At 39.0% G+C, this 26,172-nt stretch overlaps 1 protein-coding gene across 3 annotated transcripts in view; it reads left to right on the forward strand.

The window, feature by feature from the left end:
* The window catches only part of LOC136853136 (perlucin-like protein), a 241,335-nt gene that overhangs the window by 4,704 nt on the left and 210,459 nt on the right, over positions 1-26,172 (forward strand). For 2 of the 3 annotated variants that reach the window (XM_067128437.1, XM_067128435.1), the window contains exon 6: positions 1-1,126. This exon is cut by the window's left edge and continues 10 nt beyond it. The exons of the other annotated variant lie outside the window; for it this stretch is intronic. In XM_067128437.1, the coding sequence (XP_066984538.1) occupies positions 1-69 (69 nt within the window). In that variant the 3' untranslated portion in view covers positions 70-1,126. Of the gene's footprint in view, positions 1,127-26,172 lie in introns of those variants that run through there. 3 annotated transcript variants of the gene reach the window in all.

Here is a 26,172-nt window from a genome sequence, read left to right on the forward strand (position 1 = left end):
GAGAAACCTGCCCACTTGGATTGGAACTTTTCTTCAGTGCTAGATGAAGAAACATCCACAGAACAGTGAAATGGAAAACGGATTAGGCCCAAGAGTAGATTTCCTTCCAAGTGTTTACATAAAGTGAAACTGCCTGTTGTTATGTGCTTGTATTTCTTAAGCTGTATTCTGCTGGACAACTCCATAGTTCATGTTGACATTTCTTTAATTAACAGTAATATAACTGCAACATTTAAGTTTACATAGAAACTGCTGTACTGTACTTGTTTTAGAAAGGGGTCTTTCTGACTACAAGTCACCCTCCACAGTAATTTTTATGTGGAACTTAAGTATAAAGCTATCTAGATGCCCATCTGTTAGGAGAACTAAAGTGCTTTGTGAACTACATTTCTTTCAGAGTAGTTTCTCTGTTACGTCTTACTTTCTCTCCAGGTGAGCATAATCTCAGTCATCTAGGAAAGTAGGTTTGTAATTTCAATGAACATGGTTGATCTGATTTGAAAGGGGTGGAATCTCTCATGAGTTTTTAAACACGCATTTTGCCTCTATCACTTATGAAACAATACCTACAACAGCTTTGACAGGGGATGCCTCCCTCAGTTAGACGAGCAAACTTCAGCCTGCATCCCACAGGCAGTCAGCAACCAATTCTGGGTTCATTTCTTGGTTGGAAAATTTTTAGTTATCTTTGTAGGACGTGTGCATGCTGTAATGCATAAGTTACCCAACCAAATTTTGCGAAAAGAACATTCTTGCTGTGAAAAGACAGAAAACTACTTTCTGGATTCCCTACAAGAACAAAGAAGCAATATTCCATTGTGAGAAAAACTTTCTCAGAGAAATTGTCTAAAAAAATCAGCTATGGATTATTAAGAAAATATACTGCATGCTCAACTGCAGTACCTCTTTATCCCATTGCTTTCCAATATACTTCTGCTTTTTCATAAACATCATTTCAAGCCTAAGGCCAGACATGCAAATTATATTCAGTATTCTTTTTTAATATTCTAAGCCCCATCCTGCATTTATATAAAATCTCACCCATCAAAATTAATACTGTATCTTAAAAGACAAGAACTACATTTGTAGCCTTACTGCTCAAGAGATAAATAAAGTATTACTGTTATACTTCTCATTTTTTTTCTAAAAGAAAATCTGCCGTTTAATAGCTTTGTATCACATTATTATTACACTGACTGACACTTTCTGTATGGTTGCATGACAGGACATACATGAATGATTACTGTTGGGGAATCAAGGAAGGTATAAAAATTGGTGTGGCCAGTTCCATGCATAGTAGTACTGTTGCTCCCTCTGAGCTGACATCCAATTTATGATCTAAGTTCAGTGTGCTGTTATTATCTATTAATTTCACATAATTTTTGATGAATTCCGGATAATTTAAATGAAACTTAATCATAGAATGGAATATAGCATTTAGGCCAAAGGCCAAGCGCTGGAGCCTATGAGGTCATTTAGCGCTGAAAGGAAAATCAAGAGTTACTAAGGTGTAACAGGAGGAAAACCTCACAGTTGCACTATGGATCTATTGTTAGGAGAGAGTGGAGTGTAAGATGGAAGAGAATATGAATGGAGGTACAGTTAAATGAATGAAAGGGGTTGCAGCTAGGGGCCCAAGGGACACTGCAAATAACCTTAAGTAATGCCTACAGTGCACCGCATGAGGTGCACTGATGGAACTACCCTCTTATGGATTAAGTGTGCCACTGAAGCACCACACTGTAAAGGGTGCAGCGAGCTATTTGAAACTCCAGCATTTTAACCTGGTTACTCTATCGGTATCCTCACTTCTCTGTCCACGTGGGTCCAGCTCCAACATATTTCAACGTTTAAACTAGCTTCACATAATTTGTGGAATGTAAATTAATTTGTTGTGCATAAGAATGTCAAGCTTTTACCTTCAATAATCTTCGGTGTTGAATTTATTGCAATCAGTTTCTGTCTGGGAAAGATTCAATTTGTTTCAAGTGAAGTGGCAACAAATCCTACTCTTAAGGGATTTGGAACCATCAATATAAAATGCATAAAGGGGACATTTGCATCTTCAATCTTCTAATGTGTATTGCTTATAATGTTCAGAAGTACTGGCATATTTTCCAAACAAATACAGGTACCCTTGGAGGAGGCAGTCGAGTTCTAGAAGAAAACTGATCTTCAGATATTTCGATTCTTTGAGATTATTAGCTCAAATTGGGAAGGGTGGAAGATGGTTTGTCACGACAATGACTGATCAAACAGCATGTTAGAGGAGAAACACTTATTTACACTTTCTATTGCACTTCAAGAGCAGATTCTTAATATTGAAATTTTAAATCACATGATGATCCATTTATCTTGACTTAGTAATCCAGCATAGATCAGTAATGATGTTCTTTTAGTTCCCCAAGTCATATATAGCTTTCCAATTCTATCGTATCTGCCCTACATGTCATATACACAACATTAAGTTTTCCAGTTTTCATTTATAAAAATGTTTGACCCAAGAACTTGTTCAACCAATGGGCAATGCCAATCCCCCATTTAAGTTTGTTTTCAGGGTTCTGTTCTAACTGACATCTCTCCAGAAAATGTTAAACATTAGTGGTTTTTAAAATACGCTGCTTTCTTACACCATTAAGTATCTGTTTTGGGAAGTTATCAACTGTCCATGTAAATACTGAGCTACCAATACATTACTAAGAGAAACTTCATTTTCTAGTTTTAATGTTTTGGCACTTAATAACTATAATCAGTTGGGAAGTATTTAATGAATATTGGTAAATGATCAGCTACTGTGTTTGGGAGTAGATTATCCGTGTGGTTTCCACTACCATCTATATTGTTGCCCTTGTGCTTTAGTCAAGGCAACTAAGCACATCTGCAGATAAGGTCTTGATGGATAGATACACAGAATTTAGAGATTTAGCAAGAGTAACCTCATATTTCCCGTGCTTAGCCTTTGGACTATATCCAATATTCTATTCTATACTTATTTTGGAACCTTATGACCCTGAAACACGAAACCTACATATACTCTAAGAGAGGAAACTCTGTCAGTCGCAAACTACATATAACGCCCTACTTACAAACATTCAATTTACAAATATTCAGACACAAACAAAAGGGACTGCAAATTAAAACTGTGTCCAGAGCTCTCCCCTTAGCTACCCTTAAGTTCAGATTTTGTTTTGTGTGCCTATTCTGTACATACAGTACTGTATTGACGTTATATCATACTGTACTTAAATAGGCATAAAGAGTACAGTAACCAACTTACAAACAATTCAACATACCAATGGCCATCCAGAACGTAACTCATTTGTTTGTAAGTAAAGTGGTGCCTGTATAGTTCTGCAAAGGCCAGCAATTAAGAAACAAGGTTACGAAAAGTCAATGAACAAAAAACTACATATATTTTGCCATTTACACAGTTCAAGGGGGTGCAGACCGATCTCTGATGTTGAGACTATACAAAGCTTTGGTCTTTTCAAAATTAACTTATGGGTGTGAAGTGTACACTTCAGCAAAGACCAATAGCCTAAAATTGCTCAATCCATTTCATCATGGAGGAGTAAGATTGTCAACAGGAGCATTCAAATCATCTCCCACTGAGAGCAAGCTGGTAGATACTGGTGAGATGCCTCTGGATCTACATTACCAACGTCTGCTGGTTCGGAGCTGGTACAGATTTCAGAGGCTCACTAAGTCTTTGACCAGCATTTGTATCAGAAATGAGAGGCATTGGCAGTTTTATGAAAACCATCCCAAGCAACCTCAGCCAATTGCTTTTAGAGTAAAATGTATAATCAGGCAGTTAAATATGCCAAGGATGAAGAATTTACCAATGAGTCATTCAGTTAGCCAACCCCCTCCCCCTGAAACCTTTCAGAGGTCAAATTTTGTAGATATGTTCATTTTACCAAGGCAGAAATGTCCAATGAGGCAATGCAGTCAGTATTTTTGGATCATTCCTCGCAACATGATAACTCCATTGCAGTTTTCGCAGATGGCTCAAAGTCAGATGCTGGCGTCGGCTTTGGAGTGGCCTTCCCTGATATAGAAAGAAGCGGGAGATTATCATCTGTTGCATCTATTTTTACAGCAGAACTGTGTGCACTTTTAAAGGCCTTAAGGGAGATTTTAAATCAGAATGGAAATAATTTTACTATATATTGTGACTCGAGAAGTGTTCTTGAGTCGTTGGAATCTTTTAACTTTTTAAACCCTTTAATTTTGACATATCGGAATGGCTGTTTTTAGTCAAAAGAACAAGTAAAGAAATAAATTTTTGCTGGGGGCCTTCCCATGTTGGGGTGATTGGGAACAAGCAAGCTGTTAAACTTGCTAAGTCACCAGCCACTTCCCCAGAACCAAGATGATGTCGACTACCATATCGGCATGCATATCCTGTAGTAGATCAGAAAATTAAACAGTTTTGGCAGTCCCTTTGGGAAAATATTTTATTGAACCAAAAAATGCGCAATATTACGTCATCAGTGTCTCCTTGGTCACATCCCTATATACCAAGGGGACAAGAAACGATTTTGTGCAGGTTAAGGATTGGGCATACAACACTCACTCACGGTTCTTGATGTCCCACGAAAATCCTCCATTCTGTGAAGACAGTATTGTGCCCTTGACTGAGACATTTGCTGGTCGAAAGTCCCAGTCTTCGGAATTTGAGACATAGGTTCCTGTCCTGGGGACCTGATAGAGGAGGACATTTTATCCTAGCTACAATTCTCGATTAGGGTTGTAATATAGAGAAGCTATATATCTTTGCAAGGGAGGCGGGCCTCCTCAACAAAATTTAGACTGCATACATATAAAATATTTGCAAGTAAGGATAGTATATCTGAATAGATATGATTATGTATATACATGTTTTTAAATATCTTTTATATGAAACTCCTTTTAAACTTATTTGTTTATTTTTAGTTTCCTATTTATTTTATTACGGTGTCAATAATCTGGTGTTGTGATGCCAGTTTTAAGACATAAATCAATTAATCATACATATAGACATACACACACATGCATATACATACATATATACATATATAAATAAAAATATATATATATATATATATATATATATATATATATATATATATATATATATATTATGATTAGCAAGAACTATATTATGATTAGCAAGAAATTGCCTCCCCTTTTTTTGTTGTTGTTTGTTTTGTTATTTTCATTTACTGCAAACCGCTCGATCGATAGACACATCTGTCTATCGAGACTTCTAAACGTCAGAATACAAGGGTTTAAAATGGATTAAGGCCACTCCCTTTAAGCAGATCTTTCTTCGAGGCAAAAGTGATTTCTGTCTGGTCGTTTTCTTACAGGCAAAACTCCCCCTGCGGGCATCAGCTGGAAACGATTCAACCCCATATGCCGGAAGTGCCCGCTGCCCCATAGGAGGAGATAAAAGCAGAAATCCACGAGGCCCCTGTCTCACATGCGCGCGGGAAGAGAGGGAGTGAAGAAGTCCCAAAACACCTGCCTCTGGCAGTGCCCTTAGCTAACCACGTGGCCCTTTTCAAAGTAAACTTTCTCCTCGTGCCCTTCGACCGCGAGCCACATGTTCGCTCCACCGTTGATCTGCCGGATGCCCACATGCCATTGCCCGGCCCTTCGTGAAATTCCCACGCATTGCCCTTATACTGAAGCCCATGCATCCTAACACGGGGAGAAACTTGCCCTCGGAAGTCGCAAGTCATCTCTGCATTACAGTAAAGTGCCCTGGAAGACCTCCATTCAGTCATGCTTTTGTCTTGTAATATTTACTTAAATTGTGAGCCAGTAATCACCGAATCTCTTGTCAAATGTCTGTGCTCTTCAAGTGTCGGCAGTGCTAAGCTATCATTAATTCATCGAAGGCCCTTGGCACCCTCAGTGCAGCTTCGAATTCATTATTCTTTTGTCTATTTTCATTACTGGCGTATAATGTGCATATCTCTCATTTCAGAGGGACCCTATATCGTGGAAGCTTCTTGGACTGTGTCTGGAATTCCCCAGTTTCATTCATCCCATAGGAATCCCCTCCAGGATCAATAATCTACTAGCATTCCTCTTTCCCGTACTAATGTTATTTATGTAAATACACTCCTGCAAGTTTGACCCGTGTTTTACGTAATATCTTCCTCAGTAACAAGAGCCTTAAGCTCATATGAAATTCCCCTTTGTTTTCCTCTTTTTTGTTTTCCTGGACCCACGAAGTCAGAATCACAAGGCTAAATTACATTAAATTGTTGCTACCTGTCTCACAGAGAATATTTCAAACGAAATCGCCAGGAAAAACGTAAAAATGGCGACCTTGCCAGGATCTTGTTTTGCAGTTGCAGTTCCCCTAGTGTTCCTTTATTGCATTTGCAACTTGCCAGATCAGCTACTAGCAAAGCTAAGCTGGGTACGAGACAATTATGAACCTTTTGTGTAAAACCAGCACACACATCCGGAAATTCCACGTAAGTAATGTGTTTATCTTAGCAAAACCTTTTTACAATCGTGACTGTTCCTAGGAATTAGAAATAGGGACGTATGTATTCACTGAGAGAAAAGAACCGCCGTATTAGATTCGTTAATGCATGCCTTTCAGGATACGTAGTTAGGAAATAACCAGTGCTAACCATCCTTTGCTTTGAGGAATAGTGCGAAATTCCTCTGTGTTAAAATCTTTGCCATATCTTTTGCTTCGAGGAATAGTGCAAAATTCCTGTGTTAAAATCCTTGCCATATTCTTGCTTCGAGGAATAGTGCGAAAGAAATTCCTCTGTGATAAATTTTACTTCGCATTTCGGATTAGCGAACTGTTATTTAGGCGCGAATAAATTCCCACATGGGACAAGACGAAGTCAGCTTGCATTGCTGAAATTCTCTCAATGTAGTTAGAATTCGAGTTAGGTGTTAGGAAAGCGAAATTAAACTCTGCTTATAGGGAAAATTACTAGGTCGTTTTACTGTTATCCTCTCCCCGGAATCCCAGACGGTCTATAAATAGACGGGTCCATTCACACAGAATTTAAAAATAACTCCGGTGTTGGTCAGACGTCCTGCACCCGCCCCCCCCCCACCCCCGCCCATGCCCGGGTGTGTAGCATTTTTTTTTCCCATTCATTTCTCAGCAAACATTTTTCTTTGGGTTTCTCCCGTTAGTAATTTCTAAGTCCTAAGGGACGAACTGTATTCCCAAGTCCTACGGGCAAGCCAAATAAAATTCTACGCCGCACGTGGCGAGAATTTTTCCAAATTCCAAGTCCTCAGAGACTCCTACTAAAATTCTACGTCGCACTTGGCGAGAATTTCCCCAAATTCCAAGTCCTCAGAGACTCCTACTAAAATTTTACGTTCCACGTGGCGAGAATTTCTCCAAATTCCAAGTCCTCAGACTCCTAAAATTCTACGTCGCACGTGGCGAGAATTTCTCCAAATTCCAAGTCCTCAGAGACTCCTACTAAAATTCTATGTCGCACTTGGCGAGAATTTCTCCAAATTCCAAGTCCTCAGAGACTCCTACTAAAATTCTACGTCGCACGTGGCGAGAATTTCTCCAAATTCCAAGTCCTCAGAGACTACTAAAATTCTACGTCGCACGTGGCGAGAATCCCTAATTCCTGCGGGAAACCCAAAATCAAGTCCTTTTGAGACATTATATTAGTGTATCTCACACACATCTAAGCCCTTATGGGACTGATCCCTCTAGTTCGTTAGAGCAACTCCTTAATCTCACGCTACAGCCGGCCAAGTCCGAGCGTGACAAAATCCAACTACGTCTTCCGAGAAGCATATTAAAATTCGTTCGCCAAGAACAACCACGTCTTTCCTAGACATATCAAATTTTAACAAAAGTGTCCTCAGACTTACTAATCAACTGTCTTATTCAGACAGATCCATTCTCCAGCAATCTGAACAATTGAGTGTTTCAGATTACTGCAATTGAGTCGTTTCAGACAACCTGAGTCTTTTCAGACCTACCATATAACCATTATTTCAAGATGGCTAATACCAGAACCCAACAAAACGAGGATTTCAAATTCTACATGTCCGCTGGCAAGGACATGGGACAATCAGGGCAAGATCTGAGAGAATGGGTTCAAGAGCGAGTGGACGATGCCAAGGCGGAGAGAGAGAGAGAGAACGTGCGGAGAGAGAGAGAGAATGTGAAGAGAGAGAGAGAGAGAGAGAGAGAGAAAGAATTGCCCAAGAGCAGGAGAAGGAGAAGGAACGTGAAGAGAGAGAGAGAGAACGTGAAGAGAGAGAGAGAGAAAGGCAGGAGAGAGAGAGAGAGAGAGAGCGCGCCCATGAGCTCCAGATGCTAGAACGAAAGCAAGCCACCCCCCCGCCCCCTGCAGCGGGAATGAGTGCCCTCAGCCAAGCTCACTCGTTCATGCCAAAATGGACGGAGTCCGAGCCTGAAGTATGGCTTGAAAGGGCCGAACGAGTCCTGGAGTGCTGCGATCTCTCCCCCGCGGAACTCTCCCTTGTTCTCACTAAATTCCTGGGCGGAAAGGCCCTCGTTGCCTACCACGCCCTGTCAGCAGAAGATAGGGGAACCTGGGAAGCCGTACGCCAAGCAGTTATGAAGGCGTACGAGATTACCCCCGAGCGGTGGAGGAGACGTTGGAGAGAGCAGCCCCAGAGAAGCAGGCCAGACTTGGTCCGATTGGGCGTACCATTCGGATCGGGCATTAACAAAATGGCTCGATTCCGAAGGAGCCATAAGCACCTCCGAGGTACTCGAGCGGTTTAAATTCGAGCATTTCCTGCGCTACGCCCCTCCTGCCCTCGCCACTCATATAGCGGAAAAAGCCCCAGCAACACTCACCGAGTGTTGCTGAATAGCAGACATGTGGGAAACTCACCACCCTCAAGAAGGATCCATGGGGTGGAAGATAAATCCCCCGTCCCTCCTCGGAGGAACAATTTCCCACAAAAATGGGAACTCGGGCAAGCCCCCTAACTTGCCATTATTGCAAGAAAACGGGGCATTCCTCCGAACAGTGCCGGAGCAAGAAACCAGCACCTCTCTCTCCCGGAAAACCGCCCCATAACTCGCCTGTGCCCTCCACAGGGGCAGTGCGGAAAGACTTCAGCCAGACCTTTTGCATGGCGTGCAAGGTTTATGGCCATTCTCCCGCATGGGCGAAATGCCCAAGCAATAATAAATCAAATACTCCCACCGTCGCCTTGGCCGTCACAGATCCCAAGTCATTAGGCCCTCCCGCCAAAGGGCCCGTATACGTGACTCCTCCACGAGGTAGCCACCCCGCGCGCTGAGTCACTGCATTCGAGGACTTGGACGCGCAAATCTCCCTCATCCAAAGGGACAGAGTTCCCTACGGAGCTATCGTTAATAGACGAAAACTCGTCACGATCGAGGGAATAAATCAATTTAAAATGATACTCCCTACGGTCCAATTGAGAGTCACAAGACCTCACCAATCCAAAATTTGCAATCTTGCAGTAGCAAGCCATCTCCCCAGAGGCTATGATGTCATCCTGGGACAGGACTTTCAGTCCCCACAGAAACCACGACAATCTAGGGGTCCACATTCCCCGAATCATTCCTTGGGCGCGAGTAATCCTCCCCCGCTTCTCCCTCATTCAAGACTGGCGCCCCCTAGGTACCAGGAGGACATGCAGTCCCTACCAGTGCCACCTGAGTACGAGGTACAGTGGCCCCCTTGATCGGTTCCCGATCCAATTCCAGTGCCCGCCCCTGCCACAGTGCCAGTGCCAGGGCCCCAATCAGATCTCCTTTCCGGAGATGCCAAATTCCTGCCGGTGCCACTTGCATGCCCCGAGCAGTGCCAAGCTTCGTCCGTCCTGACCGATGAGCCCAAGAAACCTCTGGTAGCGCCTGACTCTGCCCTAGTGCCAGCACCAGAGCACTACTCCGATCTCCATTCACAGGCTCGGTAAGACAGACAGTTCTTCTCGACCACAGCGGAAGCTCACCTGCAGGTGCGGTCTCACAACCCGTGCCTGAGCTGGTCATCGTTACCTGCGAGCCGCTCACGCCGCCACCGACCGCGTCCTCTCTGCCTCAGTCCATCGCCGACGCAATTGCAAGTCAGGATTCTGCCATATCTCACTTGGCCGATGAACTACAAGAGCCGCAACGGATCATGGTAGAACCAGCACGGAACCCTCCTGCGTCAGCTGTCGCAGCAGCAGGCCCAGGCGGCACTCCGTGCCGCCCTCCAGTCTCGCGCCCTCCGCTTCCCCGGCCGAGGACGACTGTCCCCTTAAGAAAGGTTCGAGGCGAAATTACCACGGGCGTGGGAATTTCCAGGTAATTTACTAAGAGCTCTAGAGCTCCCCTGGCACCTGTGCCACCATTTCATTTTTCGAAGGTCTTGGCACCTCTAATCCAGAAGGGGATGTCAGACCCTCTGCTATCTCCTTCCATTCCTCAGGAACTTCTATCTCTTATCAGCCTCTATTAATCTTTCCTTAAATTATCACCACAAGAGGCAATTAAGTACGGGATACCATTCCCCACACAATGTATAAATCATTGAGAATAAGAGAGTGAGAAGTGGCACGCCCTTGTGCCCATACCTTGGCACCGGGCGTGCGTGTCAGCTCTTCCTGAAGGAGTCGCGCCCTTCGGGTGCACTTTTCTCGCCCTGGGACTGAAGTGGTAGTCCGGGCCGTAATTTATAGGCGAAGGACAATAAACTCCCGCCGAACACAATAAAACCCTCAATCTTTTTCCCTTAGCTCTTCTGCCAATATCATTTGCTCTCTTTTAGTTATTTATTTATCTTTCTTTTTAAAGAATCACGAGTCATAGACTCTTGCCCTTGTGATTTAAATGCCCCTTTTGTAAGCTCCGAGAGACGTGTTCCGCCTTTCATATGCGGTCACGTTTCCATTCGTAACATCTTGTTAATTTTCCTTTTGTTATTGTTATTCCTTTTTCCCCCTCCCTCCCTTCTAAGAACTCTGTTTGTCCTAGGCCCCACATCTTTTTTCTGCCCACCCTGTCATAACATTGAGTACTCGAGTGGGCAGTGGATGCATAAAATTAGCGTAGTTTAAGGTTAGCGAATTAAAACTCGCGAATATTCTCGCCCGCATACGACTGTCAAAATCCCTGTGTGCGGGCCGGCCATCAGCTCGTGTTGAACTATATAGCTAAGCAAAGCACGTTAAAACGAAGATAAATTACCAATGCGAATATGTATAGTCATTACAATATCGCGTAAAGGGGATGTCATTTACAAAAATAAACACTGTTTTCATTTATACAGCCTCTTCAAGGCAGACTGTACTAACCGCATGCATTTTATCTAAAATTAAGTAACCATGTATTTTAATTCTTGAACAATAACCTTTCTTTTCATTTGTTTGCCATAGCCTCATATACTTGGTCTTATAATCCTAATTAATTCACATTGTTCGAGTCACTTTATAAAGTTATTAATGTGTAACCAAATCTAAAGTAATTACTCTTTTGCAAGTGTTTAAATTACCTTGCGTCCTGTCAAAGAAATTTGTCCCAGTGTGTTATTAAAAGTAATGTCACAGGTTCATAAATCCCTTAGTAGTAAAGTTCATTGCAAGGCAGAATGTAGAGTAACGTAAAGCATTTGCCGCTCATTCTTGTATATCAATGTACACACCCGAAGAAGGTGTGTACATCATCTTGTATGGGGAGGTATTATGATTAGCAAGAACTCGCTAGCAAATTGCCTCCCCCTTTTTTTGTTGTTGTTTGTTTTGTTGTTTTCATTTACTGCAAACCGCTCGATCGATTGACACATCTGTCTATCGAGACTTCGCACGGTCAGAATACAAGGGTTTAAAACGGATTAAGGCCACTCCCTTTAAGCAGATCATTCTTTGAGGCAAAAGTGATTTCTGTCTGGTCGTTTTCTTACAGGCAAAACTCCCCCTGCGGGCATCAGCTGGAAATGATTCAACCCCATATGCTGGAAGTGCCCCCTGCCCCATAGGAGGAGATAAAAGCAGAAATCCACGAGGCCCCTGTCTCACACGCGCGCGGGAAGAGAGGGAGTGAAGAAGTCCCAAAACACCTGCCTCTGGCAGTGCCCTCAGCTAACCACGTGGCCCTTTTCAAAGTATACTTTCTCCTCGTGCCCTTCGACCACGAGCCACATGTTCGCTCCACCGTTGATCTGCTGGATGCCCACATGCCATTGCCCGGCCCTTCGTGAAATTCCCATGCATTGCCCTTGTACTGAAGCCCGTGCATCCTAACACGGGGAGAAACTCGCCCTCGGAAGTCGCAAGTCATCTCTGCATTACAGTAAAGTGCCCTGGAAGACCTCCATTCAGTCACGCTTTTGTCTCGTAATATTTACTTAAATTGTGAGCCAGTAATCACCGAATCTCTTGTCAAATGTCTGTACTCTTCGAGTGTCGGCAGTGCTAAGCTATCATTAATTCATCGAAGCCCCTTGGCACCCTCAGTGCAGCTTCGAATTCATTATTCTTTTGTCTATTTTCATTACTGGCGTACAATGTGCATATCTCTCATTTCAGAGGGACCCTATATCATGGAAGCTTCTTGGACTGTGTCTGAAATTCCCCAGTTTCATTCATCCCGTAGGAATCCCCTCCAGGATCAATAATCTACTAGCATTCCTCTTTCCCGTACTAACGTTATTTATGTAAATACACTCCTGCAAGTTTGCCCCGTGTTTTACGTAATATCTTCCTCAGTAACAAGAGCCTTAAGCTCGTATGAAATTCCCCTTTGTTTTCCTCTTTTTTACGTTTTTAAATCAGTTTACCTCCTGTTGCTACCTGTCTCACAGAAATTTCAAACTAAATCACACCAAAAAACGTAAATATATATATATATATATATATATATTATATATATATAATATTGTTATATATATATATATATACAGATATAGAATATTTCAAATATAATATATATATATATAAATATATAATATATATATATATATATATATATATATATATATATATATATATATATATATATATATATATATATATATATATGCTACATCTTCTCAAAGCATCCCAACTACCAAACACTTAATTTAAAGCTGAAAAATAAGAATACAGTGCATTGCTTACCACTGCCTGACAAGGGAGGACAAAAGAAATATTGGCCCCTCCCTAAATCCGTTAATTGCACTCTGAAAAATCTCCCCCACTTTCTTTCTTTGAGCATGTGACTCTGGAATCCCTTTGTTTTCAGGCCAAGAGGAGATTGATTTCTGATGAGAGGCAGAATAAACCAGATTAGGAGAAAGGTGTGGCTCCTGTAGGAACACCTGGAATTTGCTCGCCACATGGCGACCCGCGATTCAAATGATGCGCGAGCATAGGGGAACGACACTAATCCCACCTAGATGAGGAAATCATCGTAATTCCTTAACCTAAGGTCTTATGAGGGCCTGACTGAAGGAACAAGAGTTAGAGACATAGCTGGTCACGAGCGAGACACATCTGCCCTCTGCATTCCTGTCTCCTTCACAGAGCCATGCTCCTACCACATGGTTCTATCTTATAGGTGGCCTTAGTATTCTTACCAGTGAAGTCCTTTAGCCTTCCCCCTCCGCAATTTCCTACGCTGAAGCCACCTCTTCTATAAGGTAAAGTGATCTATTGCAAAGGTTCTTTTTGTTCAGTCACACTTTTCATTCTTGCCCTATACTTCCTAATTTCATTTCTAAGTGCCAGTATTTCCGTATTAACCTCGCCTTGTTAGAGCAGTGTTACGAATATTCCAGTGTTTGAGAAATTACATAAAATTGTGTGTTCAAGAGGCTTTCTTGGTACCCTCTGTGCACTGCCTTGTCCTATGCATATTTTACTCTGTCCTTACTGGCCTTTAATTCACAAATCACTCCGTTTACAGAGGGATCCTCGTGGAATTCTTCTTCCTTGATTGTGCCTGCCCCTTCGTGAATCAGCATCGTCACACTGACGAATCTACTTTCAAGTGTTCATAGTTAATAATTAATCTCTCAGGCCTTGCCTGCCTGTTTAATTCATTTATTCTTGTGATTGGTCATTTAACATAAATATGCATAATCTTGAAACATACTTTACAGTGTTTGCTTACAATTGCCTTGTGAGTAGAGCCATCAGCTCAATTATAGCCCCCTTTTTCTTTGTTTTTTTTTACATTTTCCTGAATCAATAGCAGTCAGATCTTACTCTGATATTGAGTTAAATAACAAAATCATTCATTTAGAGTCTATAATTGGCTCACGATAAGCATTCCCCCAGGTTAAAATGTAATAAGTATGTATGTATGTATGTATGTATGTATGTATGTATGTATGTATGTATATATATATATATATATATATATATATATATATATATATATATATATATATATATATATATATATATATATATATATATATATATATATATATATATATATATATATATATATATATATATATATATATATATATATATATGGATGTATGTATGTTCCAACATAACTCTGAAACGCATTGAACAATTTCAACCAAACTTGGTGTACATATGATCTACTATCAGGAAAAGAACACTGAGGGGGTAAGACATCACTAGCAAAGGCATCAAATGGGGTGGGGGTACGAAAGGCTTCCCTGAAACAGGGCTGGTTCTGCCTGTAAACTTAGTAACTAAATAAACTCTACAGGTTTATCATTCCAAATTTTGGTATATATATGACTCACTATCTGGAAAAGAATACTGTGAGGGGTAAGACATCATTGGCATCAAAGGGGGTGGGGGTGGGAAGGGGGTGGAATGTAAAAATAACCGAAAACGACAGACATTAGTGTCTAATCCATAGTTTTCGAGGTCACTGAGATGAATAGTGACACTCCTGATGCCCTTTAATTCCAAGTTCATCCCCTGTAGGAAGTTGGGGTGAGAAGGGGTGAAAAGTAAAATGTCAAAAATGACAGATATTAGTCTAATCCATAGTTTTCGAGGTCACTGAGATGAATAGTGACACTCGCGATGCCCTTTAAGTCCAAGTTCAGCCCGATAGGAATGGGGGAAATAAAAAATGTAAAAAATGTTGGGCACTGTAATTGAAGCAACTATCTTAACAGGAGAGAGAGAGAGAGAGAGAGAGAGAGAGAGAGAGAGAGAGAGAGAGAGAGAGAGAGAGAGAGTTTATATATATATATATATATATATATATATATATGTGTGTGTGTGTGTGTGTGTGTGTGTGTGTGTGTGTGTGTGTGTGTGTGTGTGTGTGTGTAGTCAGTATGTTGTCCTTATTCCTTTTGCTTTGGTACATTAACATAATATTTTGTATGTTTTGTATTAAGCCACTTGGGCAGTTTCTTAAGGATTTTGTTTATCCTCCTCACCGGCCCTTTGGTTTTTATCAAGCAATCACAGATTTGTTTTTCTTTTTGAGTGACGTAGCTTTGGCCTCTCCTCCTTGAGAGGTTTCGTCTCGTTCCTTGGAGACGGGTGAAGGAGTCTGCTTCTGAACCGTTGATGGAGGTTGCTGTGGTTGCCTGCTTGATTGGATTACCTACTGCAGTTGTTACCTGCTGGCCCCACTGCTTGAATTCCCGAGAGGACTTCTACAAGCTTAAGGAGTGATACATCATGTGGGATTTACTTCACTAATATTGGGGTTTCGGCATTCCAGCATTAGCCTCTGGTTCAATTACACTGCTGGGGGTAATCTCTGTTAGACGTTAAAGGATATGATATTGCCTTTGCCTGGAGTGGAATAATGTATTTTGCACCACTGCTGCTTGTTCGGGCCCTACAAGAGCCCTACCTATCCAAGATAGTTTGGATGTGTGACACTGCGAGAACTGATTAACGTCTTCAGGAGTTTTCAGTGTAAATTTTATTCATTCTATTTATTATATTTAAATTAGAGTGGAATGGTTATGATATTCCTTTGCTTTGGTTGATCCTCCCCTATTTTCTGGACCCTGTTTTCAGTATAAGAGTGTTGCCTTCTTTCTTTAACAGTATAAGTGTGTATGTTCTTTTTTTTATTTGTGAAGTTCATATGTAAGGGAATTTGTGATTTTATGAATTTATGTAAATATTAGAGGTTCAGGTATCACTACTATCCGAAGTTTTTGTATTAAATATTATTTTATTTTTTTGGTGTTGGTTTCTCCCCCTGGGCCCTGGAATCTTTTTGCGCACTCTTTGTAATTTTACGACTGATTCCACCCATTTGTGGACTTCGTCGCTAGTAAGGTGAATGTTGAAAGTGAGTGTCTGAGATATTTATTATTATTCAGGCCATTGTATATATACGTATATATAGATATATAGATATATATATATATATATATATATATATATATATATATATATATATATATATATATATATATATATATATATATATATATATATATATATATATATATATATATATATATATATATATATATATATATATATATATATATATATATATATATATATATATATATATATATATATATATATATAAATATATATATATAAATATATATATACATATATATTATATATATGTATGTATATATGTACATGTATAAAAACATCAATGAAGGGCAGAGGACACACAGATATACAAGCTGACTTTATTCCAACGTTTCGTAATTATCGGATTAATTACATCATCAGGGCTGTTAAAATAAGAAATAAAATTCTTTGTAAAATCGTAAAAGCTAAAAATAAAGGCTAAAAATTATTCATATTAAAATTTTCATTTATGTACACAAACATTAAAATTAGAGAACAAAAGTTTTAAAAATCATTACATTAAAATGAAGTTAACAGAATATGCAGTAAACTGAAATTGAAAACTATCTGTGAAAGGGGTTACAGAACAAAAGATTAACGACCGACCTAGAGGTGTGACAGCTTTAAACTAAACATAAACATAAATAGAAAGAACACAAGTCAGGATAAATATAGAGGAGAGGAGGACGTGTGAGTGTTTAACGACGGAACAAGTTGTTTGATGAAAAGTGATTCCAGGATAACAAGGTCTTGGGGGTTGGTAGTATGGCCCAAAATGTAGAAGTCTTTATTATCAATGTGTGTTTTATAATAAAGACTTCTACATTTTGGGCCATACCACCAACCCCCAAGACCTTGTTATCCTGGAATCACTTTTCATCAAACAACTTGTTCCGTCGTTAAACACTCACACGTCCTCCTCTCCTCTCTATTTATCCTGACTTGTGTTCTTTCTATTTATGTTTATGTTTAGTTTAAAGCTGTCACCCTCTAGGTCGGTCGTTAATCTTTTTTTCTGTAACCCCCTTTCACAGATAGTTTTCAATTTCGGTTTACTGCATATTCTGTTAACTTCATTTTAATGTAATGATTTTAAAACTTTGTTCTCTAATTTTAATGTTTGTGTACATTTGTGAAAATTTTGTATGAATAATTTTTAGCCTTTATTTTTAGCTTTTACGATTTTACAAAGAATTTTATTTCTTATTTTAACAGCCCTGATGATGTAATTAATCCGATAATTACGAAACGTTGGAATAAAGTCAGCTTGTATATATCTGTGTGTCCTCTGCCCTTCATTGATGATTTTAAGTATGGAGTGACTCTGACTCCTCACACTAATCTGTACATGTATATATAGTATATATATATATATATATATATATATATATATATATATATATATATATATATATATATATATATATATATATATATGATGGTTTCATAAGATATTATACCGCTGTAAAGAGTAAGTTCTGATATATGATTCCTGTCACAAGAATTGTCCAGAATGCTCAATTATTTTTATAGATAATTATTTGATGTAGTTTATCCTGTAAATTAAGCAAAGGAAGAATTACACTTCAATTCAACAGATTATGTTAGTGTTGTATTTCCATGGGAGTACTGTGAGCTACAGCTGAAAGGCCTCTTGGCAACATTTTTAATTAACTGCATCAAAAACTAGACTCACAAAGCCCCTAGGGATTTATGCTTTATTGTAATGTTCAGTGTTAACTGTAAACAACACTGCTGTTGCCAATAATCAACTTATTCTAGAAAAGCTCTCTTCCTCGCCATTATGCATGTCAAAATTAAATCACTTATACAGGTGATATATACATATTTTAATTAAATTAAAGAATAGAATATAATAATAGAATTTAAGCTAAGCGCCAGGACCTGTGCGGTCATTCAGCTCTGAAACCGAAATTGACAGTAAAAAGGTTTGAAAGGCGTAACAGGAGGAAAACCTCGCAGCTACACTATGAATCAATTGTCAGGAGAGGGCAGAAAGTAAGGTGGAAGAAAGAATATGAATGGAGGTACGGTAACAGGAATGAAAGAGGTTGAAGCCAGGAGCCGAAAGGACTCTGCAAAGACCCTTCAGTAATGCCTACAGTGCACCGCGTGAGGTACACTGACGGCACTACCCCTCTACGAGGTTTTGATTGATAAGACCCTGTCAACTGTCAAGATATCCAGAAAGTCGTTACATGAATCGTGTATGTAAATGCAACATTTTCATCTGAGGGGGTCACAAAAAACCAGGTATTCCCGAGTTGCACTTTGACCTCTAAAGTTCCTGGGCACGATGAACGAAAAAGTAACTCATTACAATTTTGCTTCTTTTTAAATACTCCCACTTATTCAGTGTTCTTTATATCATGTTTCCCAGTAACACTTTGAAAACCAAAAAAAGAAAAAAAAAAATCGAAGCTGCATTGCTTATACAATATATCTTTCAATGTGGAATTATCCGGGGATATATATATATATATATATATATATATATATATATATATATATATATATATATATATATATATATATATATATATATATATATATATATATATATATATATATATATATATATATATATATATATATATATATATATATATATATATATATATATATATATATATATACACATATACACACACACGTGTGTGCGTGTGTGTATTTCACCCGAGTAACGTTTTTACAAAGACCAGGTTTAAAGTATAGAAAGCCAGAAAGTGTCGTAGCTTAATTTTACAATTTTCAGTTATTTTTGAAAATGAGCCTTGGGGACTGTAGATCACGTTACACAGAACAGAACTGATCAAATAAGAGCAATATTCATTTCTTAAATTTTAGATAAGAGTTGTAAATTTTCAAAATAGAATGAGTTAGGAACTGTTCAACTCTGAACGACTTTTAAGTCCCCTTCATTGCGTTCTCATGCCATGAAAAGAAACTCATCTTTTTTTAGGATGGGTGATTATGAAATGAAAATTAAAAATTATGAAGAATCTTTGAGTTTTTCTGACGCATGCAAAAACCCTCGGAACTACCTTAAAACTGAAAATGAATGTCCAGGCTCACTTTTAAGAAACTATTCTTGAATGCCTACTATTTATGTCAGGAAGTATGAGTCATCATTTTTTGCCAATATCTTTCAAATTAATTGATGGATCGGTGTTACTTTGCAACAGTGTTTCTCACCCTCCCCTAATTTTTGGTAATAAATTCAGTTTCCATATTCAGCTTTTTCAGGCACTTGCTCTTGAATTTGGCGGGGTAGCCAGCAAACTGATTAACGCTTTCGGACATACGAGCTTCGGTACTACTGAACTTGTCCTGAGTATCTGCTTAGAGTACATTCCTCACTACCCTCAACTTTCCTCTTCGACTCCACCACTGAACTTCTTCCGACTTTTTTTGTTTTTGTTTACGTCATTACACCGCGCGGCGTATGTTACTTTTTTCAGGAATGTGATTGTTTTTATTTTGTTTGCATAATTTTGTGATGAGTTATTTCACGTTTATTCTAAATTCCCTTATTCCCTCATATATATGACCGTGAAATATAACCATAAGCAATATCTTTCCTACACAGATTTATTAATTTTTGGGCAGCTTTCTCCGGCTGTTAACTTCAAGAAGACACACAGCAAATGCATTTCTGCATCCACGAGGACATTTCAGCATGTAAGCCATAACTCTGAACAGCGACGAGACAATCTTCTCTGTAGTTACTGGATACACAAGTGATAAACCCGTCGGTTAACCTGACATTTCATTCATCAACCACAATGATTTCGGAAACCCTAAATTCTGCATAGCGATGTAGGTCGTTAGCTCATTTTATCCTACATGCTCAGTTGAAAAGTTGCAATGCTAATATGTGCCTGAAAACATTCCATTACCTAACAAATATTGCGAAGACACACACCCACAGAGAGAGAGAGAGAGAGAGAGGGGGGGGTGAGGGGGAATGAATGAAAAGGCAGAAGAGAAAGGGTAGGTGATGGGAGGGAGAAGTACCCCAAGAGTGCTTATCCGAATGAATTCGTAAATCTTGGCTGGTTTGGTTTGGCTGTTCTAAAATTCAAGAGTAAAGTGCCTTTAAAACTGTCTCTGGACATGAATTTTTCATCAAAAATTAGGGGAGGGTGTAAGAAACTCTGTTTCACAGTATCATACCAATCAATCGATTGGTTTGAAAGATATTGGTTTGAAAGATATTGGCAAAAAACGATGACTCAAACTTCCTGCAATACTCGTACAAAGTGGCGGTGTTTAGCTAGTGAGTGGAAATGATGGACAATGAATGACACATCAATAAATGAAAAACGTATTTTTCCACCTTGTACACATTCTTTTAATGAATACTTTACGAGGTGTGTGACGAGTTTCGGCAATGTATTTAAGAGAAAAGTTAAATCCAATTACATTTTTCATTACATTAATAAAAAAATCAGTAACAATAATAACACAAAACCAGTAACGTAGAATCAAAAATAACAAACACAACTGCAGCACAGGAATACCAAAGATCCTATGGTGACTCTAAGTAAAAGAATAAAAAGCAATAAGCAGAGAGAATAGGCACAAAACAAAAAAGGCCTGACAATAAACCCAAAAATTAAAGTTAATAACTTACAAAACTTGCTTAAATCCTTCAAACATAAGCTAATAATGTGTTAACACTCACCAAAACCGAGACGGTGCAGTACTTCTGGAAATAAGAAAAAACAGAGATATTATTGTACTGAACTTTGATCAATGTTATTAATGTGGGACATTGTGTCCGGACTGTAACTTTTTTGTTTTACACTCTCTCTCTCTCTAAGACACTTACCATCTTAAAATCAAAATGTAATAAGAAACCTCGAGTCGTTCTAGCATTCCAAAGCAAATGGGGGTTTGACAGCAGAGTGCAGAGGAGTGAGGGAGGGAGGCAGGGAGGGAGGGAGGCACTAGGCCCTGGCACGTTATGGTGGTCCGTGTCAGAGGAGTCATCATGCCAACTTTCCTTTGACCCTCTCGCCCACAACTCCCTTTGCCCAGCGATAAAGCCTTCGAGGCAGTTTTAGAATTAGGTTGGAAATACGGAAAGGGCGACTCCAGATCTTTCACTTTCCTCTGTTCAACCAGAACTAAGATCGGTCAGTCAGAAAGCGGCCATTGTTTTATTGCTTCCCCTCGTAAGTCTCTCGGGCCACACGACCCGTATACTGAAATGACGTTATTACTCTTTATTTGTAAATAGATTTTGTTTTAGTGCACATTTTGCCGTATTCCATCAAACATGAACTTACTAATAAAGGTTATTATTTTTATTTTCAGACTTGGCTGAAGGACATCCTACCGGAGGTTAGTGAAGAAATAAGGGGACTCCTGCTTTTCATTCAGTATGGAAAACTTTAATTAAACAAAGAAGTGACATTACTCATCTTATTACATGAAACTTGCAACATTTTTCGCTGCAAATATGTAATCTGAGTCTGGTGACAGTTTGTTTCTAGTATGTCAAAAATATCACATAATAGCATTAATAATTCAAAATACCAGTGCCGCACATATATATCTATATAAATATTCTGACCAATTTCGTCTTGGATAGCAAACAGCCTCACAATGCTTTACTAAATTAATTAAACTTTGTGTGAAATATTGTAAATTTAAATTAAACAAGATATACTACTTTCAGATTTTGGTACTGCAGTGGTTTACCTCCTGTCATCAATATTAAGTAAAGGCCATAAAAATGCAGCGTTTTCAAATTATTAAAAAATGACAGATGCATATTCAAAAACAAACGATGTCCGCGTAAACTCCCCTTTGGAAGTCGACCGCAAAAAAATGTTTATACCTGGATTTTTTTCTGAGCAGAATATCTGGCAATATTGTTCCATAAAACGTGAAATGGTTATGGTTTGCTGACGACATGATATTTACTTGGCAGGGAAACTAAAATGTAAACACTTTCCTTGATAAACTACTGTAAATGAACTGTTGCCATCCATGAAATTCACTAAGGTGATTGAAAACGATTTTCTCCTTTCTTTTTCTGAGTGTTCTAAACCTGAAGGCAACAAAGGGTTCAAATTGACGATATATAGAAGACCTACCGAAATATCCCATTTGCAAGTTTTTATTCTGATCACAGCAATAAAGTCAAGATTCACATAATTATTTTGAAAAGTATAGCTCGGAATACATAGACGAACGAAGAACTCTGAACTGACAATACCGAAAGATGTGTTTGTCATATTCCACGTAGTTCGTGTGTCAAAATCTAAATTTGTCAGAGTTTTATAAAAAGAAGTTTGAGTAACAACATCAACCTGGAAATGTAAAACTTCATCCACTTATTTCCAGAGAAATATGTAAAAAGCAGAGATTTCAAGGACTGTCTTTACATGGCCCGAATGGCAACAAAACAATATGGTTGCTATCTAACAATTAAGAAATATCCCCCGTAGTGGGGTAGTGCCGTCAATGCACCTCATGTGGTGCACTGTTGGCATTACTTAAGGTTCTTTGCAGGGTGCCTTCGGACCCCAGCTGCAACCCCTTTCGTTCCTATTACTGTACCTCTTTTCATATTCTCTTTCTTCCTTCTTGCTTTCCACCCTCTCCCAACAACTGACTGGTTCAGTAAATAAGACTTTAATAGAACACAACTTGGAAGAGGATTAATAATCTATAATATCCCTGGGACAGGATGCGATCTGGATTGACCCCGTTTCTCTCCAATACCTGTCTGTCGTAAATAGCTCTCCGTATTTCATCACGAAGTCTCCTTCCATAATGACTCCCAATGCGTTGTTTTTACTGAAATTATTAACCTTCCTGTGACAAGGAAAAGCAACAGGAAACAAATCAGGTCGAACCCACGAATGCATAATATTCATTATCATCAGTATAATGGAATGGAATGGAATATGAAATTTTGGCAAAGGCCAAGCGCAGCCACCTATGAGGTTATTCAGCGCTGAAAGGGAAATTGAATATAAAGGTTTTAAAGGTGTAACAGGTGGAAGACTTCACAGTTGCACTATGAAACAATTGTTAGGAGGGTGGAAAGTAAGATGAAAGAAAAAGCATATGAACGGGAGTACAGTATAAGGAATGAAAGGGGTTGCATTTGGGGGCTGTCGGCCCCCAAAATGCAACCCCTGCAAAGAACACTGCAAAGAATCTTAAGTAATGCCTACAGTGAACAACCTTTTCAATTCTGTCATCATAAATTGGCTGCTCAGATTGTCAGCACTTCCCCCAAAAGCAACAAAACCCAATTGCCACAGAAAGGCTGATCTGTGAATGAGGTCACTTATCCTGACTAACACAAATTCTTTCCAGAAGAATTTCGTTAAAACACAAACACTCGCGCGGCCAGAATCGTGACGTCCTCGAATTCTGTTGATGGGGCAAATGCACGCGACTGTAAAAACATTTGATAAATTATTTTCCAGCTCAGTTTATTTTTCACATCAAATTTGGATGTGAACGACGCCTCTCGTCGACCGTGGAGCGCTAAAGAGCAGACCGGAACTTCTCAGTGTTCCTTCTTAAGTTTTACTCTCCACTTCTATTTAGATGAGTGTAATGGCGCCCTCAGGGGCCATAAAAGCCATTGGCTGAACATTCAATTTAACCCTTGACTCTAAAAGGGTGCAGAGAGAGAGAGAGAGAGAGAGAGAGAGAGAGAGAGAGAGAGAGAGAGAGAGAGAGAGAGAGAAAGTAGAAATTCTCTCTCTCACTAAGTTCCTAATTGCTAATTGATTCCCTTCACAACTTCACAAGTACAAATTTAGCGAAAATATATTGTAGAGCAGGCGGCCACGAGTCTCACTTCGTAATTCATTTGTTATTTGTCTTATTTACTTTACTTCCTTATGTCTCTTCACCTTGTTTATTATTTCTCTTCCACTGTTTATCCTTTACTTCTCAGTTCCTCTTCTGTATTTGCTGTTTTCCATATTGGGGCAACTGGGGCTGTGGCATTTTGCTTTTCTGACTAGGGTTGCAGCTTGGCTTATAATAATAATAATAATAATAATAATAATAATAATAATAATAATAATAATAATAATAATCTACGTAAAACCTTTGTCGTTAGAAAGGCCCCTTGGAAAATAAAAAAGGAAAAATCAAATCGACAGAGCAAAAGCACTTTCGTGCTTCTGTCACTTTTATCTACAATTATTATGGAAAAGCAACTGTGCATGAATACTACCCATTGTGTCTACAACAGTGAGAATGTATATCTCGTCTATCAACTTATGATACGTGAAGGAAAAAGTTAGCTTTGAAGATTCCATTTAAGAGTTTTTATAGATTTTCCAAAAAGACAGAAAGCACTTCTCCATTGGAAATACGAAACACGAAATACGTTGGTATCTGATGTTCAAGTATAATGACATAAAATATGAGAATAAATAAAAACAGAAAACTTATGCATTATTATTTTAAAGTATTTGCAGGCAGGTACCGCATAAGTTATGATATCAGAGCACTACAAAGTTGATGCATGGGTCATTAATGAGTCAGTGAATAAAACGTATAGAATGAATGTCTAGGTTTGGAATCTCTTGCTATTCAGACCAACCCGCAAGAATCAAATTCCAATATGAATAACAACAATATCGGAATGATGCGCGAGTACCACATGAGTAATGAGCACATATGAGCTATGAGTATGCAATAAATACATTGAAAAGCATTTTGTACTTTATTTCCTAAACTAGACTCGCTGCTTCTCTCTGGTATTAACAGTCTAAATACACTCCCTACTACTCAGTGCTATATCAGTGATAAGTAAATATGACGACAAATTCTAAAAAATAATTGCATCTTTTGCAACAGCTGATTCAGTCGCTGAAACTTGCTTACAAGGCGCTTGCAATTGTGGATGGGTTTGCGTGACAGGTGCTACCCCCATCATCTGGCTGCTACAGTTGTGGGTTGCTTAGAGGTGGGATTATGATAAAAAAAAAAAAAAAAAAAAAACTTCGGTATTGTGTATCTAGGAAAAGGCCAATTTACTTTAAACTCCTGCAATTCGTCCAGGCAAGAATACAAACTTTCACATTTTTATTCAGACAACCAACTTTAGGTGGGAGGTATTGTTACTACTGACTGGCAGTGTCACTGTACCCAAAACTAATGTCTACACTATTCCCTGCAAAGATTGTGCCCAAGTCTATGTCGGGGAGGCTTGAAAATATTGCTCAGTCAGATTAGCCAAACATGAAAATATATGTAGGACCGGGGAAGTAACAGAGCCGTAGCCAACCACTGTCTTGATTTGGACCATCAACTTTCCTTTGACAAGGCAAAGATTCTCTAAAAGTCGCATAATACCAATGAAAGACGAACAGTAGAGGGAGCACTCACCAGACAGCTGGATACTTTCCGTGGAAACAAGGCCTTCACCTCCAAAGACGTATCCAAAGACTAGTTAATATGTCTGACGCCCAATCCACGATTGGATATTTTAGGAGATATTGCTCCTTCGGCCAGCAAACGACTTAATTCTCTATACAATAACAAGAAGACGCCTTCAAGAAATGATGAGGCTCAACGAAGATCCCCCGACTGAGAGCTGCCATTTCAATTGCCCTTTTAAAAATTGTATATTTTTACTTTTATGTCTTTGTGAACTTTGTCATTTTTTCTCAGTCCAGCTGAAGAGGACCTCAGTGGAGGTCGAAAGCTCCTGTTCTGTATTTACTCACTTCAATTCTGTTGTAAAAAGTGGTTTTATATTTTCCATAAGCTATGCACTTTTACCTCATTTAAAAGACTTGATGGGAACCATAATTATCAAATAATTTAAAATTGTAATACGAGTAAATTTTCGCTCATTTGTCTAGAAATCAGGAACACCTACGTTTGTTTGACCCAGTGCATTAAAAT

This window comes from Macrobrachium rosenbergii, chromosome 26 (assembly GCF_040412425.1).
Source record: "Macrobrachium rosenbergii isolate ZJJX-2024 chromosome 26, ASM4041242v1, whole genome shotgun sequence".
Taxonomy (NCBI): Eukaryota; Metazoa; Arthropoda; class Malacostraca; order Decapoda; family Palaemonidae; genus Macrobrachium; species Macrobrachium rosenbergii.